General features: G+C 44.5%; 1 protein-coding gene across 1 annotated transcript in view; it reads right to left on the bottom strand.

Annotated features, from left to right (window-relative positions):
* The window catches only part of LOC129823055 (piezo-type mechanosensitive ion channel component 2-like), a 196054-nt gene that overhangs the window by 58125 nt on the left and 120102 nt on the right, over positions 1–17827 (bottom strand). Inside the window, exons 6-12 of the mRNA XM_055881739.1 lie at positions 15075–15206; positions 14783–14954; positions 14135–14348; positions 4479–4647; positions 2401–2526; positions 1765–1906; positions 1331–1506 (exon numbers count right to left, since the gene is read on the bottom strand). Of these exons, the coding sequence (XP_055737714.1) occupies positions 1331–1506; positions 1765–1906; positions 2401–2526; positions 4479–4647; positions 14135–14348; positions 14783–14954; positions 15075–15206 (1131 nt within the window). The remainder of the gene's footprint in view (positions 1–1330; positions 1507–1764; positions 1907–2400; positions 2527–4478; positions 4648–14134; positions 14349–14782; positions 14955–15074; positions 15207–17827) is intronic.

Genomic DNA, 17827 nt, shown 5'->3' with positions numbered 1-17827 from the left:
GAGGGAGATAGAGATGGGAGGGAGATAGAGATGGGGAGGGAGGGAGAGAGAGATAGGGAGGGAGGAGGGAGAGATGGGGAGGGAGGAGGGAGAGATGGGGAGGGAGGAGGGAGAGATGGGGAGGGATGGAGGGAGAGATGGGGAGAGAGAGATGGGGAGGGAGGGAGGGAGAGATGGGGAAGGGTGAGTGAGAGATGGGGAGAAAGAGATGGGGAGGGAGAGAGGGGTGAGATGGGGAGGGAGGGAGGGAGAGATGGGAAGGGAGGGAGGGAGAGATGGGGAGGGAGGGAGGGAGAGATGGGGAGGGATGAGGGAGAGATGGGGAGGGAGGAGAGAGAGATGGGGAGGGAGGGAGAGATGGGGAGGGAGGGAGGGAGAGATGAGGAGGGATGAGGGAGAGATGGGGAGGGAGGAGAGAGAGATGGGGAGGGAGGGAGAGATGGGGAGAGATGGAGGGAGAGATGGGGAGGGGGAGAGAGATGGGCAGGGATGAGGGAGAGATGGGGAGAGAGAAAGAGATAGGGAGGGATGGAGGGCGAGATGGGGAGAGAGAGATGGGGAGGGAGGGAGGGAAAGATGGGGAGGGAGGAGGGAGAGATGGGGAGAGAGAGATGGGGAGGGAGGGAGGGAGGGAGGGAGGGAGGGAGGGAGGGAGGGAAAGATGGGGAGGGAGGAGGGAGAGAGAGTAAGAGAGAGAAAGCTAGATCATCAAGCCACTAATAATAAAGGTTAAGCATCACATATCATTGATTTCACTGGTGTTGCTAAAAGGAACCACTTAAGTGAGAGCAGTCACTGGCATAGCACGGCATAGCACGGCATAGCACGGCATAGCACAGCATAGCACGGCATAGCACAGCATAGCACAGCATAGCACAATATCCTTTAACCAACAGATCAAATGAAGTGACACTATTCTTAGATGTGTAAAACAGAGTGCAGGCCAGGGTTGTTTCTCAAGAGAGGACGGCCTTCCACCCATCCATCCCCACCACCTTTCTACCTACCAGTGACCTCAGCAGGGCTCTACTAACCAACCAACCAACCGCCCATGAAGAAAGAACACACATCTCTTCTTTGGTGTGATGCTTCAGTAGTATATGGTACACATCACCCAGGGCCAACAGGGGCTGGCTGCAAGCTGTCATCGCTAATGACTAAATTGGCCACTGGGACGATGTGTGTGTATGTGGATCCTGAAGACCTCGTCTGGGACTGAAAAGGCAGACTGTTCCTTACTCCTCCTCCTCTGACACACAAACAGCCAGCCAGCCGGCCAGCCAGCCAGCCAGCCAGACAGACAGACAGACAGACAGACAGACAGACTCACCATCATTGCAATGAGAGCACAGATGTAGCTTTGCTTCATGATGAACCTGAAGGCCGTGACCACCGCATTAGCTCGCGCCATTCCTTCCCCCGGCGCCATCGCCCACGCCATCGCCCCTGCATCCATCTCTTCTTTCAAACCCTCACCCTGCACAACCACCACCTCATACACACTCCCTGTAGGACGGAGGAAAGGGAGGGAGGGAAGGAGGGAGAGAGAGAGCAGACAGCATCACGAACGAGCTACCTACAAAACCGGATGTTAACCATTAACTAATAAGCACACAAGTCAGCCTTGAGAAGCAAAGCCCCGTCTTTTTTACACTCCCTGGGATTTTCTTATGAACCAGGCAACTTTCCCCAAAGTGCTGCTGTTTTCCAGCACGAGGTTTGTGTATGTCAGGCTGAGGGACTCTATATGTGGGTGATACTAACCCAGATCTGGCCCTGGTTGGCCTGGTTTGTACTGCGGTGTGGAGTGCAGGTCCAGCAGCCCGTTGGTGTGGACAAGGTCCGGAGGAGACCCGTTGGTGTGGACAAGGTCCGGAGGAGACCCGTTGGAGGTTACTATCAAAACCTGGGGTAGAAAAACGCCTTTAGCGGGGAGATTCACAACAGCACCTTTATGTACGTTTATGAATGCGTTAACATCAATGTATTTGCTTGTCCAATAGCTTTTTGTTTTATTTTTATATTTGTTGACCAAGTGACATCAAGTGACACCAAGTGACATTGAGTCCGTTTATAAGCAACTCGAAAACAAATATAGATTATCTCGCAAGTTACAAAATATAGCTAAGGAGTAGCATGCAAACCCCAGATGTGCTGTATCCGTCTTGGGTTGAAAGAAGCTGGAGAAAACAAATGAATAATACATTGAGACTGCCCTTATATGATACTCATGTTTGCTTACAAACACACGATCAGGGACAGGATATTGTCACGCACGACACCTTACACACGGGCATTACAGGGCCACGAAAGATCTTGGACAACATGAAACAGACAGGAACATGAAAGAAATAGGTGTGTGAGATATTACTACAGTACATATTCCGGATGTTTGTTTACGTTTCTGTCATCTGTGTGGTGAGCCATGCTCCACACTTCTCTCCTCTTCTCTGCTGTGGAGGTGATGTCATCAACCATAGGCTCCTCCCCGTTACCCAGTTCTGCCCCTTTGCTCTCACCAGGCGCCTGCGAAATAGATCAGTAGAAAAACAAACCAAAAACATGTAGTGCACGGTAAGGTAAATGTGGGTGATTGGGTATTCTATACATTTCCAAGAACTGTGGATGTGAGGAAGAATGTACAGATTTCCTTGGCACATATTGACTCAGTGACTCACCTTTCAATTAGGAAAATACAGTTCAACAAATCTACGCTGCACCAAAATGGTGGAGGTGTTACAGTAGACCCTATTCAGTTATACCAACGCCATGTTGGTGCAGAGTGGATTCTATAGGCAGGGTTGGGTGGATTACAAGAAAAATGTAATCCATTACTGATTACGGTTACATGAAAAATAAAGTAATCAGTAACTTAATCCTTTGGATGACTCAAAATCTTTTGGATGACTCTTAATCCTTTGGATGACTCATCGTGTCACAGCATCATCGGACTGAGCTTGTTGTCATTGTTGGCAATCTCAACGCTGTGCATTACAGGGAAGACATCCTCCTCCCTCATGTGGTACCCTTCCTGCAGGCTCATCCTGACATGACCCTCCAGCATGACAATGCCACCAGCCATACTGCTCGTTCTGTGCATGATTTCTTGCAAGACAGGAATGTCAGTGTTCTGCCATGGCCAGCGAAGAGCCCAGATCTCAATCCCATTAAGCACGTCTGGGACCTGTTGGATCGGAGGGTGAGGACTAGGGCCATTCCCCCCAGAAATGTCCGGGAACTTGCGGGTGCCTTGGTGGAAGAGTGGGGTAACATCTCACAGCAAGAACTGACAAATCTGATGCAGTCCATGAGGAGGAGATGCACTGCAGTACTTAATGCAGCTGGTGGCCACACCAGATACTGACTGTTACTTTTGATTTTGACCCCTCTTTGTTCAGGGACACATTATTCCATTTCTGCTAGTCACATGTCTGTGGAACTTGTTCAGTTTATGTCTTAGTTGTTGATTCTTGTTGTATTGATACAAATATTTACACATGTTAATTTTGCTGAAAATAAACGCAGTTGACAGTGAGAGGACGTTTCTTTTGTTGCTGAGTTTATATGCAGTGTGTATGTATGTATGTATGTATGTATGTATGTATGTATGTATGTATGTATGTATGTATGTATGTATGTATGTATGTATGTATGTGTATATATGCAGTGTGTATGTATGTATGTATATTATTGTAATGCTCTAGGGATGTAATTATTGTCTGGATAACCTTATTGACTATTATGTATTGATGTATTGTATTTAGTGATATATTTATTTTCACTCTTTATGTGATGGACAATGCATAGAACGCTGAAAGAAGAATAATCATTTAATTACCACAGTGAATTATTGTAATGTTTGTTTATGTGTCAATTAATCCCATAAGGGATGGGTTGCCAACTGACGATTTGACACGAAAATAACATTTCGTTAACATAACATTCATTCATTAATTCATTCATATAGCCTAATTAATGCTTATAGTTTGCTGTGTAATTGATAGGTCGACCAAACAGTACATTGAATGCCCGACGTGACTTCCCTTCGCTCAATGTAAGAGTTGATCAATAAAATGGAGACTTACAGAAAGATTACGACCTTCTTCTTTTAAACATTAACACCTGTGTTTTAAAACAGTGTTTCCCTCGCATTCCTGGAAGTGCAGTGTGCACTCTAAATATACTACCAAGTAGCAAGCAGCAACTCTATGGAGTCCAGACAATTGTCTTATTGATATCAGATGAAGTAATCCTTCATGTAATCAGCAGTTTTTTAAGAATGTAACTGTAATCCTTTTTAAATTTTTTTTTTAAAGTAATCCGGGCTCATTACAGTTGCTTCATTTTTGCAATTGGATTACGTAATCCCCGTTACATGTCATCTGTTACTACCCAACCCTGTCTATAGGGGAGCTCACCGTGTACCACTGGGGCCCTGCCCCCAAAATGGCCACCGTGTTACAGTAAAGGCAACTCACCGTGTCTGTGGGGTCCTGCAGCCAGAGGCGTATGAGTGTGGCCAGGGTGTAGTAGAGCAGCAGCAGCATGATGGGGTTGACATAGTGGTGCCAGGACAGTGCCGGGTTGACCCGGAACATCCAGGTGTGGGAGCAGTCGGACTGGACCACCGACAAGATACCAAACAGACTGGTGGAGAGAGGGAGGGAGGGGAGGGAGGGAGGGAAAACAGAGGGAGGGATGGAGAGAAGGGAGAGAAAGGCAGGATGGAGTGAGGGAAGGGAGAAGGGGGAGGAAGGGGAGGAGAGAGGGAGAGGGAGGGAAAGGCAGGATGGAGGGAGGGAGGGAGGGGAGGATGGAGAGAGGGAGGGAAAGGCAGGATGGAGGGAGGGAGAAGGGAGGGGGGAAGGTGGGAGGGGAGGGAGAGAGGGAGAGAGTATTATATCAGTTGTGTTGTCATCTTCATCTTGAGAGCCAGTTTCATCATAGCCTTGATGGTTTTTAAGACTGCATTTGAAGAAACTTTCAATGTTCTTGAAATGTTTTGTATTGACTGACCTTCATGTCTTAAAGTAATGATGGATTGTCATTTCTCTTTGCTTATTTGAGCTGTTCTTGCCATAATATGGACTTGGTCTTTTACCAAATAGGGCTATCTTCTTGTTACCACCCCTACCTTGTAACAACACAACTGATTGCCTCAAAAGCATTATGAAGGAAAGAAATCCCACAAATGAATTATTAACAAGTCACACCTGTTAATTTAAATGCATTCCAGGTGACTACTTCATGAAGCTGGTTGAGATAATGCCAAGAGTGTGCAAAGCTGTCATCAAGGCAAAGGGTGGCGACTTCAAATAATCTATTATTCTAGTATAGTAAATGACTGGTACTGTATATATATCATGCCACTATAATTGACTGGAATTGTTTTCTTTGGGATCACGGCCCTTGTGTCCTGTTAGGAGTAATGTAAGGTTGGCCTGTGATACTAACATTCTAAAACTGCAGCTTGTCTTATTAATAGTTAGACCTTAGAATGCACATCGTAATGGAATACGATGGGTTTGGGTGAGTGGCTCTTTTCAACTCTGGCCAGAGTAAGAAAATATGAAGTGTAATTTCCTCGGCCTTCTTGGCATAGACAACCTCCAAACCAGATGCTTTCATGCCCAAGCACTGCTGCCACAGCTGGAGAAAGCTGACCACTGAGTACTGGTGTGTTTTCAATCAAGTGGCATATAGGGTGAATATCAATAGTATTTCCTTATTCGTGTCCTCTCTCTCCTTGCCTCTTTCTCAAAACGCATTGGAGGAGGTCCGAGGGGAGGAGGAGGAGGAGGCGAGGAGAGAGGACCCAAGGAATCAAGGAAATATATGATTGACATGAAATCAAAGGCCACAGGGCACTGTGTGGGTCATTCTAATCTGCCATGGATATTGTCGTGGTAATTTCCTGTATTACTAAACATTGAGAGAGCAAACCACACACAAGTCACAGTTATATTATAAAGTTGATCTTTAATTATATATGAGCTTCACCATAGCCCTTTTTGACTCTCAGATCATTTCAGTGTCTATAAATGAATTCTCTGAGAGTCCCTACAAAACAATTCTTAGTATCAGTTATAGCCAAGACACACCCCTCTCAACTCACATGACGAACAACAGATCTTAGGAATATTACAAAGAACCTTTTACTTGAAAGAGGAGTATCCCATCCAGATAGCATTAGCTATAAATTATCGTTCAGTTTGGTCTCTTTAGACGAGGTTCCAATCTCGTGCTTGGTACCAAAACATTACCTCATCCAATGGCATATCAATTGTCAATTCTAGACACTCCCATCTCAAATACACCCCTCCTGGACAAGCTCAGAAAAGACAGTGAGCCTCTTAGGTTATATACTAGGTCAAGATAAGGGCAACCCCAGAGGGGACATACAATAGTTACAGACACATTCACATAAGAAGACAAGCCTCCATTCTGTCCTCCTCCCCTTCTGATATTCTACATATCATCACATGGTTTAACAGATACATTGACATATGAAGACAAGCCTGAGCTCTCCCCTCTCTGGGCCCCAAGTGACTAAGCCCTAGCTGAGAAGGGATAACTGCAACTGCCAAGAGTATAGTCCAATAGAAGACATTCTAAAGACAAGAATAAAATAAAACATATTATTTATCTATGTTACCTAACTAATTCTGATTCAGCCATGACAATAGTCATGGTTTTACCAAGAAGATACACAGTAAATATGATTCAGAAAGAAGAACTAATATACAACTAATCTGTCATACATTAAAAAACACAGAATGGATAGACAACAAGAAGACAGATTGGATAGACAACAAGAACACAGAATGGATAGACAACAAGAACACAGAATGCATAGACAACAAGAAGACAGAAGGGATAGACAACAGGAACACAGAATGGATACACAACAAGAACACAGACTGGACAGACAACAAGAACACAGAATGGATAGACAACAAGAACACAGACTGGACAGACAACAAGAACACAGAATGGACAGACAACAAGAACACAGACTGGACAAACAACAGGAACACAGAATGGATACACAACAAGAAGACAGACTGGACAGACAACAAGAACACAGACTGGACAGACAACAGGAACACAGAATGGATACACAACAAGAACACAGACTGGACAGACAACAAGAACACAGACTGGATAGACAACAAGAACACAGAATGGATAGACAACAAGAACAAACACAGATACCCGAGTCGTTGATACACCCACAAGGCACAGATGTTAGTTCAACGTCTAGTTTTGATTTACTTTTGTTTGAGTTGTCAACTAACGTGAATTCAACATGAAATCAACAAAAAATATCACCATGTCATTGGATTTAGGTTAAAAGTTGGGTGACAAAAATATACAAAAATACCTGACGTTTATTATTTTGGGTTGAAATGAAGTGGAAACAATGTTTATTCAACCAGTTTTTGCCCACAGTGGGTTTATTGCGCTGACATTACGATACACTTTACACCAAAAATCCCATTTGACATTTTCTTCTCATTTCAGAATTTTATTACAAAACAACATTTGCTTTTTTGCTACCCTAAGTAGTTTTTATTTTGGAGTTTGGGTCTAAATTGAAAAGCACACATATTTCAACTTAAGCTCGGGTAGTAATCAAAAAGGCATCGTTGCCCACAAATGTTAAACTACAAAGTACTGATTGTGCCTGTTTTACTGTCAAAGGGTTCTTTGTTTTAGCCCAGAGGCAAGGCAACTCTGCACTCAATCAGCCCAGTGCTTAGCTATTAGTGGTGGGCTGGGTCATAATTTGGGGCACTCTGATTCAATGAAATTGTCCAATCACGTGGTAGAATAATGGGTTTCATTAAAGAAACGAGTGAAGGCGTATGGGAAATGATACATAGCGAGTGATGGCGTATAGGGAAGAATCCACAATGAGTGCAGGCGTATAGTGAAGGATCCATAATGAGTGCAGGCGTATAGTGAAGGATCCATAATGAGTGCAGGCGTATAGTGAAGGATCCATAATGAGTGCAGGCGTATAGTGAAGGATCCATAATGAGTGCAGGCGTATAGTGAAGGATCCATAATGAGTGCAGGCGTATAGTGAAGGATCCATAATGAGTGCAGGCGTAGAGTGAAGGATCCATAATGAGTGCAGGCGTAGAGTGAAGGATCCATAATGAGTGCAGGCGTATAGTGAAGGATCCATAATGAGTGCAGGCGTATAGTGAAGGATCCATAATGAGTGCAGGCGTAGAGTGAAGGATCCATAATGAGTGCAGGCGTATAGTGAAGGATCCATAATGAGTGCAGGCGTATAGTGAAGGATCCATAATGAGTGCAGGCGTAGAGTGAAGGATCCATAATGAGTGCAGGCATATAGTGAAGGATCCATAATGAGTGCAGGCGTAGAGTGAAGGATCCATAATGAGTGCAGGCGTAGAGTGAAGGATCCATAATGAGTGAAGGCGTATAGTGAAGGATCCATAATGAGTGCAGGCGTAGAGTGAAGGATCCATAATGAGTGCAGGCGTAGAGTGAAGGATCCATAATGAGTGCAGGCGTATAGTGAAGGATCCATAATGAGTGCAGGCGTATAGTGAAGGATCCATAGCCCTACTTTGGTGATATATATTTCTTATCCCTGTGCTTGTTCTTTCTTTTCCTCCGTCTTTCATGTCCGAGGAGACATGTGTGTATGTTTTAGGACAAATATAAAAACCACAGAATGGGTGTATCTGTGTCTTAAGTCTTTCACATAAAACTGGACGGTTAGAACAGTTTTTTGTTTGAGGAGGGGGTTTGTATGAAATGTAATATAATGTCGTTCCTGGTGATTTTGAGAGTATGAATGGGGTGCTAACGTTCAACATGTTAAAGCAAGAAGGTCTTTAAGGTTGATCCTATTGTGTTTATTTGTACTGTTATTTCACAGAATACACACACATACACACACCGCGTAATACTACCTAGCGGCCTCCATAGAATATTAATATACACAGTTACAGCATACTCCAAATACAGAACATCTATTGGTCCACCCCCCCATCACACACACTTCTCTGACAACTGCTGTTTAAGGTGTTTGTATTCTGTTAGGCTAGTTGGCGGGGCACATTTCACGGCGAGCGAGCGCTTTTACCAATTAGTCCTGTATCCTTCACCCAGGCCTTTATAAAGCAATGCTACCGCCACTCAGGAACAGAAACACTCTATTTACCAGCCCTCGCCTGTACTCGCTGTCAGAGTTGTTCAAGCATTGTTACAGCACTCTCCTTCTAAAAATACTCTGATCATGTCCTAATTTAGATTAATTGTCTCCACTTTACTCAGGTCTCTCTCTCTCTCTCTCTCTCTCTCTCTCTCTCTCTCTCTCTCTCTCTCTCTCTCTCTCTCTCTCTCTCTCTCTCTCTCTCTCTCTCTCTCTCTCTCTCTCTCTCTCTCTCTCTCTCTCTCTCTCTCTCTCTCTCTCTCTCTCTCTCTCTCTCTCTCAGTCAACTTATATTTTTCTTGCTCGCTCCCACAATTCATGTGAAGTTCCCTGAAACCAGCGGTGTAATTTCAGAGCGGGCCAAGAATGGGCTGGCGTAATGAGAACCACCTGGGTCTGTGGAACGGAGGGGAGCCGGAGCTGGGCCGGATGGCTGGCCTGTGCCACCTCTCCCTGGTCTGGCTCTCTCTGGGCCCTGACAGGGGCTGGATGGAGGGACTTTTTTTGGAAGGGAGGGTGAGGGGGGTACGTGGGGATAGTTGACCTAGGTTGAAATGTTTGTGGGTGGCTGGAGGGGAGTTGACACTGGACCTTGACAGAATGTACCAGAGTGGGTGGGATTATGTGTGTGTGTGGCTTAGGGTACACTAGTTGTCCAGATGAACTCTGAGTGTGTGTGTGTGTGTGTGTGTGTGTGTGTGTGTGTGTGTGTGTGTGTGTGTGTGTGTGTGTGCGTGCGTGCGTGCGTGCGTGCGTGCGTGCGTGCGTGCGTGCGTGCGTGCGTGCGTGCGTGTGTGTGTGTGTGTGTGTGTGCATGTGTGGGTAAGGGTAAGGGTGGTATTAGTTGATAGGATGGTCTATAGGGTAGAGGTATTAGTTGATAGGATGCTCTATAGGGTAGAGGTATTAGTTGATAGGATGCTCTATAGGGTAGAGGTATTAGTTGATAGGATGGTGTATAGGGTAGAGGTATTAGTTGATAGGATGGTGTATAGGATAGAGGTATTCTGAACTATGTGGAACGGCAGGGCCTAATAAGGGGACAGCGTGTGAAGGGAGATGAGGGGTGAGATACTGATGTTAGCCTATATTTACATGCTATGAGGTCAAAATAACACTATGAAATTGTGAAAATTATGATAATGCCCTTTTGGTGTAAGAGCATGTGGAAAAAAATGGCTGGAATTTCTGCCTGTTCAGGTGAAATGAAGTTTTTGGCCCAAAGCATTACATCACAATCTAATCTGATCTGATTATTCAGTCATCTTTTATTTGGGTAGCCTCTAGAGTCTAGACGATCTTATCCGCCAATCAGGGCTGTGTATGTAAATATATAAAAATGTGTATTAACACGCCCACATTATAAGAGTTATTTTCAAGAAATAAACACACACACTAATTTATTAGACATACAGTGATGATTTTAAAATGAATAAATAAAAAATACTTAATGGGGACTTAAATTAACAAAGATCTTATTGAAATACAATGGTTAGTTGGGATACCTTCAACCATCCAATTACTCTATTACCTGTTGCTCTGTGGTTATAAGTAATCCAACAATAACTGCTCGCTTAACCCAGAAGCCAGCCGGAGGAGGAAGCACTGTACTCCTGGCGACTGTGTCAGTATGCATGAGCCCAACCCGTCACAGGAGTCGCTAGACTGCGATGGGACAAGACAACCCTGCCGGCCAAACCCTCCACTAACCACGCTGGGCCAACTATACACCGCACCATGGGTCTCCCGGTCGCAGCCGGCTGCGACAGAGCCTGGACTCGAACCAGGATCTCTAGTGGCACAGCTAGCACTGAGATGCACTGCCTTAGACCACCGCGCCACTCAGGAGGCCCTAGAATGACGTTATTTAGTATATGATCCGTACCTTTGAGAATAATCTCTCGGTTGTGAAATTTTAAGTGATTTGACTGGTCCTCAATCTGCTTTCCTCCGTCAGGAAATGTCACATATGAAATTAAATGTATAATCTCAAATCCAAATTCTACGCACATAGAGACAAGGTGCAGTACATTTTGAAAATACTTTGAGAGTTTTTACTGGAGGTTTTGGTCTGATATCTCATATCGTCATCATTGTTTCCTTCCCTCCCTTTATCTATAGATCCCATTTGATTCTTGAAGAATAGCACTTACAAATGCCTATGAGCTTAGTTCAACTGTCATACCCCATCAGAACCCAAAATGATACTCCAATGTTTGCAAACAAAGTACATGTAAACAAACACTATACAACCTCAAAACAGGGTTAAAATTATCATTTTGATATCATGGATGGTCAGTCCTTGTATCCATAGCTCAGTCTTTGAATTTGAGAGTGGTTACATTTCTCCAGCCCAAATCCCAATAGTTTTTGCCTAAAGAGGGGCGGGGATTACCCTTTGTTATTATTTAAACTGCTGATTGCCGCTTTAAAGAGGCTGTTTAGTTGCTTATTCGTTACCTTAAATGTTGGCTTGAGTGTTGCATGTATGCACACACTACTGTTCAAAAGTTTGGGGTCACTTAGAAATATCCTTGTTTTCCGTGAAAACAGACATGAAATGAGTTGCAAAATGAATAGGAAATATAGTCAAGATGTCAAGATGTTGACAAGGTTATAAATAATGATTTTTAATTGAAATGATAATTGTGTCCTTCAAAGAATCCTCCATTTGTAGCAATTACAGCCTTGCAGACCTTTGGCATTCTAGATGTCAATTTGTTGAGGTAATCTGAAGAGATTTCACCCCATGCTTCCTGAAGCACCTCCCACAAGATGGATCGGCTTGATGGGCACTTCTTACGTACCATACGGTCAAGCTGATTCCACAAAAGCTCAGCAGGGTTGAGATCCGGTGACTGTGCTGGCCACTCTGTCCAGTGTCTGTGTTCTTTCCATCTTAATCTTTTCTTTTTATTGGCCAGTCTGAGATATGGCTTTTTCTTTGCAACTCTGCCTAGAAGGCCAGCATCCCAGAGTCGCCTCTTCACTGTTGATGTTGAGACTGGTGTTTTGTGGGTACTATTTAATGAAGCTGCAAATTGAGGACTTGTGAGGCGTCTGTTTCTCAAACTAGACACTCCAATGTACTTGTCCTCTTGCTCAGTTGTGCACCGGGGCCTCCCACTCCTCTTTCTATTCTGGTTAGAGCCAGTTTGTGCTGTTCTGTGAAGGGAGTAGTACCCAGAATTGTACGAGATCTTCAGTTTCTTGGCAATTTCTCACATGGAATAGCCTTCATTTCTCAGAACAAGAATAGACTGATGAGTTTCAGAAGAAAGTGCTTTGTTTCTGGCCATTTTGAGTCTGTAATCGAACCCACAAATGCGGATGCTCCAGATGCTCAACAAGTCTGAAGAAGGCCAGTTGTATTGCTTTTTTAATCAGAACAACAGTTTTCAGCTGTGCTAACATAATTGCAAAAGGGTCTTCTAATGATCAATTAGCCTTTTAAATGATAAAGTTGGATTAGCTGGTGAATGCACCAATTTGTAAGTCGCTCTGGATAAGAGCGTCTGCTAAATGACTTAAATGTAAATGTAAATGTAAATTAGCTAACACAACATGCCATTGAAACACAGGAGTGATGGTTGCTGATAATGGGCCTCTGAACGCCTATGTAGATATTCCATAAAAAATCTGCCGTTTCCAGCAACAATAGTCATTTACGACATTAACAATGTCTACACTGTATTTCTGATCAATTTGATGTTATTTATTTATTTTTTCCAAAAACAAGGACATTATCAAGTGACCCCAAACTTTTGAACAGTAGTGTATGATATAATATTGATCAATTTCTTAACACATCCTTGGTTTATTTGGGGGACACCTTTTGGCTCAGGAGCACTACCAGAGGAAATAGTTCTGTATATAGCCTCTTTAAAGATAAACAACAACAACAAGCGATGTCATATCATTCCTTGACAACCTTCATTTACTTCTCTATAAATTAAGCCCAAATACGTCCAAATACGTTACATAACCTCTTGGCCAATATCAAGTTCAACTCCACTCCACACAAAACACAACATTTGCAGGGCATGACAACATCCCAACTGCAATTCCCGTTCAAAAATCCTCCTTTGCTCTGAAGTTCTCCTTTGCTCAGTTGGGCTGAGTGTCTGACACCGGGGCCAGATGAAATACACCATGATCTCCGGCCTCCAGCAGATGTCAAACACATTGTTGTGTGTTGTCTGGAGCAGAGGCAACGCACGTGTGGCAATCTTAAAGGTGTACCACCCACTGACAGCTCCCTGTGATGCTTTTCATAGGAATTCCTCTGCCTTTCTTTTTTTTAATATAGTGAAAGAAAAGAGAGGGGAGGAAAAAGGAGAAAGAGAGAGAGAGAGAGAGAGAGAGAAAGAGGGAGAGATACATCTTCACCCTTTCAACTTGACACAAGCAATCTCTTCCACAAGAAATACCACCACTCTCACGGTCGGATCGTAATTTAGGACCAAAGCCAACAGACGGACACCTGACACCCACTCTGACATGCAACTAGCTCAGACGTTGACACTTGATTGGATTGCTAGGTTAGATTTGGGGGTCTTTTCCCCTCCAGCCACATGTGTTTGGGGGAATAATATTGGTCACCGTCAGAGCCTCAGTCAGCCTCTGTGTTCTTGTATTCCTAATCTAGAGGATTACACACTGATGATGTTATGCTGATATGCTGGGATTCAAAATGATCCTGTAAGCAGATGTTATGCAAATGTGGGTTGCTTTTTATGGATGATGCATGTGCATTGCCCTTGAAACTACATGAAAACGTGCACACACACACACACACACACACACACACACACACACACACACACACACACACACACACACACACACACACACACACACACACACACACACACACACACACACACACACACACACACACACACACACACACACACACACACACACACACACACACACCTGGCGTAGCTATCCCCGGGTGGGATGAGCTCCTGGAAGAACTGGAACTGGTAGAGGTAGAGAATCACCAGGTGTCCAGCGCTGAAGATGGCCATGAGGACACACAGACAGCTGAAGATGAGCGGGTGGAATGGCCGACAGAAGGACCACCAGGTACACAGGCCGAGGAAGGTGAAGAAGTAGACTGCAGAGGTCAGAGAGGGCAACATGATGCCTGGAACAGCACAGAAGCAGAGTGGGGACATAGTGACTAATGGAACATCCTCCGTGAGACTGGATGGAGAAGTATACATTGTATTACACCTTTACGTCGTTGTCAAATCTCATCTCTGATTCGTACATTTCACACTTGAGTATGAAAACTCCCAACACAATTGGTAATTTCAGCATTTCAGGAAAGGAAGTTAAACATTCAGAAAGTCTTTGGGAAACAAGGTTCATCCTGGTAATCTACAATAGATGTGTGGGGAGATGTAACTGTATTGTCTTAATACAAATATTGAATATTGAATATTTACACTGTATTTAACATTTTATTAAATTAAATCAGGGATTCAATCATGTCAATTTAAGCAAATTACAAATGGAGTAATTGCGCTGCTCTGATGATTATGGATTGCAGTCATTCGTTTGAGTGAAGACACTTACCTGTAAGGCCCAGTAGAATGGTGACTACTACTTTCCCTGCAGTGGTAATAAGGTTCCCAATGATCTCCTTGACTTTGGATGCCATCGCCGCTATCTGACGAAGGATCTTCATCTTGGTGCTCTCCTCCTCTACTTCTCCATCCCCTTCTTGCCCCTCTCCTCCCTCCTCCACCTCGTCCCCAGTCATCTCTCCATCTCCATCCCCTTCTTGCCCCTCTCCTCCCTCCTCCACCTCGTCCCCAGTCATCTCTCCATCTCCATCCCCTTCTTGCCCCTCTCCTCCCTCCTCCACCTCGTCCCCAGTCATCTCTCCATCTCCATCCTCGCCCGTCTCAAAGTCCTCCTCGAACATCAGGTCGTCCTCCTCCAACTCAACCTCCTCCTTTTTCTCCTCCTCTTTCTCAACCTCCTCTTCCTTCTTTTCCTGGGGAAAGAAGATTAATACAATCAGTATCAACGCAGAAGTTAATAACATGTACACCTTGTAGCTAGGGCCTTGACCCTGCCTCGTTAGAAACTGCATTCTGCCTCGTGGAGTCGACACCCTGCCTCGTTGATTAGAAACGACATCCTGCCTCGTTGATTAGAAACGACACCCTGCCTTGTTAGAAACGACACCCTGCCTTGTTAGAAACGACACCCTGCCTTGTTAGAAACGACACCCTGCCTCGTTGATTAGAAACAGCACCCTGCCTCGTTGAGTAGAAACGGCACCCTGCCTCGTTGAGTAGAAACAGCACCCTGCCTCGTTGATTAGAAACGGCACCCTGCCTTGTTGAGTAGAAACGGCACCCTGCCTCGTTGAGTAGAAACGACAGCCTGCCTCGTTGATTAGAAGAAACGACACCGTGCCTCGTTGATTAGAAACGGCACTCTGCCTCGTTGATTAGAAACGGCACCCTGCCTCGTTGAGTAGAAATGACACTCTACCTCGTTGATTAGAAGAAACGACACCGTGCCTCGTTGATTAGAAACGGCACTCTGCCTCGTTGATTAGAAACGGCACTCTGCCTCGTTGATTAGAAACGGCACCCTGCCTCGTTGATTAGAAACGGCACCCTGCCTCGTTGATTAGAAACGACACCCTGCCTCGTTGAGTAGAAACGACACCCTGCCTCGTTGAGTAGAAACGGCACCCTGCCTCGTTGATTAGAAACGGCACCCTGCCTCGTTGATTAGAAACGGCACCCTGCCTCGTTGATTAGAAATGACACCCTGCCTCGTTGATTAGAAACGGCACCCTACCTCGTTGATTAGAAACGACACCCTGCCTCGTTGAGTAGAAACGACACTCTGCCTCGTTGATTAGAAACGGCACCCTGCCTCGTTGATTAGAAACGACACCCTGCCTCGTTGAGTAGAAATGGCTTTGTTGAGTAGCCCTGTTTTGTTGAGTAGAAACGTATTTTATGAGTAGCCCTGCTTTGTTGAGTAGAAATGTATTTTCTTAGTAGCCCTGCTTTGTTGAGTAGCCCTGTTTTTCTGAGATGCTCTGCTTTGTTGAGAGAACTCAATTCAACAAAAGTCATAGTATAGTATGTACCCAATATGATTCTTTGAGTGTTTGTGTGTAAAGAGTGAGACACTAGAGCTGTGCTCATAGCCCTGTTAAGCATTTGCTGCAGAACCATGTTGCAGTAAAACTGCTGGTAAGGGTTAAGGAGGGTCCCAGGAGTTACGTCCCATTGTAATTATCAATGAGAGGGGTTATAGGAGAGATTAGCGGTCTGCTTGACAGTGACATTCAGCAGGACCACGTTTAACGACCATTTCAACCAGTTGTCTCTTTTTATTGCACAAAAGGACTAAACCCACTCTAACGACTGCCTGCAATGCAGAAGACCTGCACTTTTCACTAAACATCAGCCAGTGCGTTTGGATTTATATAGCAATTATATTAGAAGACTGCTATCATGTCATCATATCATCATATCAAACCAGGAAAAAGGCATATGGATGTCAATAAATTGCAAATGGTTAACATTCTGGTTTACATTAGCCATGAGCTATAGTGTACAGCACATTGCATTTAATAAAGGTCAGTTAATAACAGCCGTTCATATCAGGCCATATGGTGGAAGTAACACAGGGAAAAGATGAGCAGGTTATTATGTATATTCATAACATAAATCCCTGGAATTCAATAGATGTTGCCCTTGCGTCATTGCTTTCAGAAAGTATTCATACCCCTTCACTTATTCAACATTTTGTTGTGTTATATCATTATAGTCTATAAATTGTGCATATAGGCTGTGACTTAAAATTAAATACAAATTAAACAAAAAATGCATGATTAGGCTCAGTCTCCAGTGCCTTTGAATTCGTTTTTAGAAACAGAGTCTATGGCTTCAGGCTCATGCGATGGTGCCTGGAGAGCATGCCAGCAGCAGAGAATATCCTCTCAGCGTTTGCAGAACCACTGGAGAATATCCTCTCAGCGTTTGCAGAGCCACTGGCGAATATCCACTCAGCGTTTGTAGAACCACTGGAGAATATCCTCTCAGCGTTTGTAGAACCACTGGAGAATATCCTCTCAGCACATGCAGAGCCACTGGAGAATATCCTCTCAGCGTTTGCAGAGCCACTGGCGAATATCCTCTCAGCGTTTGCAGAGACACTGGAGAATATCCTCTCAGCGTTTGCAGAGACACTGGAGAATATCCTCTCAGCGTTTGCAGAGACACTGGAGAATATCCTCTCAGCGTTTGCAGAGCCACTGGCGAATATCCTCTCAGCGTTTGTAGAACCACTGGAGAATATCCTCTCAGCGTTTGTAGAACCACTGGAGAATATCCTCTCAGCGTTTGCAGAGCCACTGGAGAATATCCTCTCAGCGTTTGCAGAGACACTGGAGAATATCCTCTCAGCGTTTGCAGAGACACTGGAGAATATCCTCTCAGCGTTTGCAGAACCACTGGAGAATATCCTCTCAGCGTTTGCAGAACCACTGGAGAATATCCTCTCAGCGTTTGCAGAACCACTGGAGAATATCCTCTCAGCGTTTGCAGAGCCAGTGGGGAATATCCCATCAGCGTTTGTAGAGCC

The sequence above is a fragment of the Salvelinus fontinalis genome, chromosome 25, assembly GCF_029448725.1.
Source record: "Salvelinus fontinalis isolate EN_2023a chromosome 25, ASM2944872v1, whole genome shotgun sequence".
In the NCBI taxonomy this organism is placed as follows: domain Eukaryota; kingdom Metazoa; phylum Chordata; class Actinopteri; order Salmoniformes; family Salmonidae; genus Salvelinus; species Salvelinus fontinalis.
Note: the sequence above shows the minus strand (reverse complement) of the source record. Positions and strands in the feature narration are given on the sequence as shown.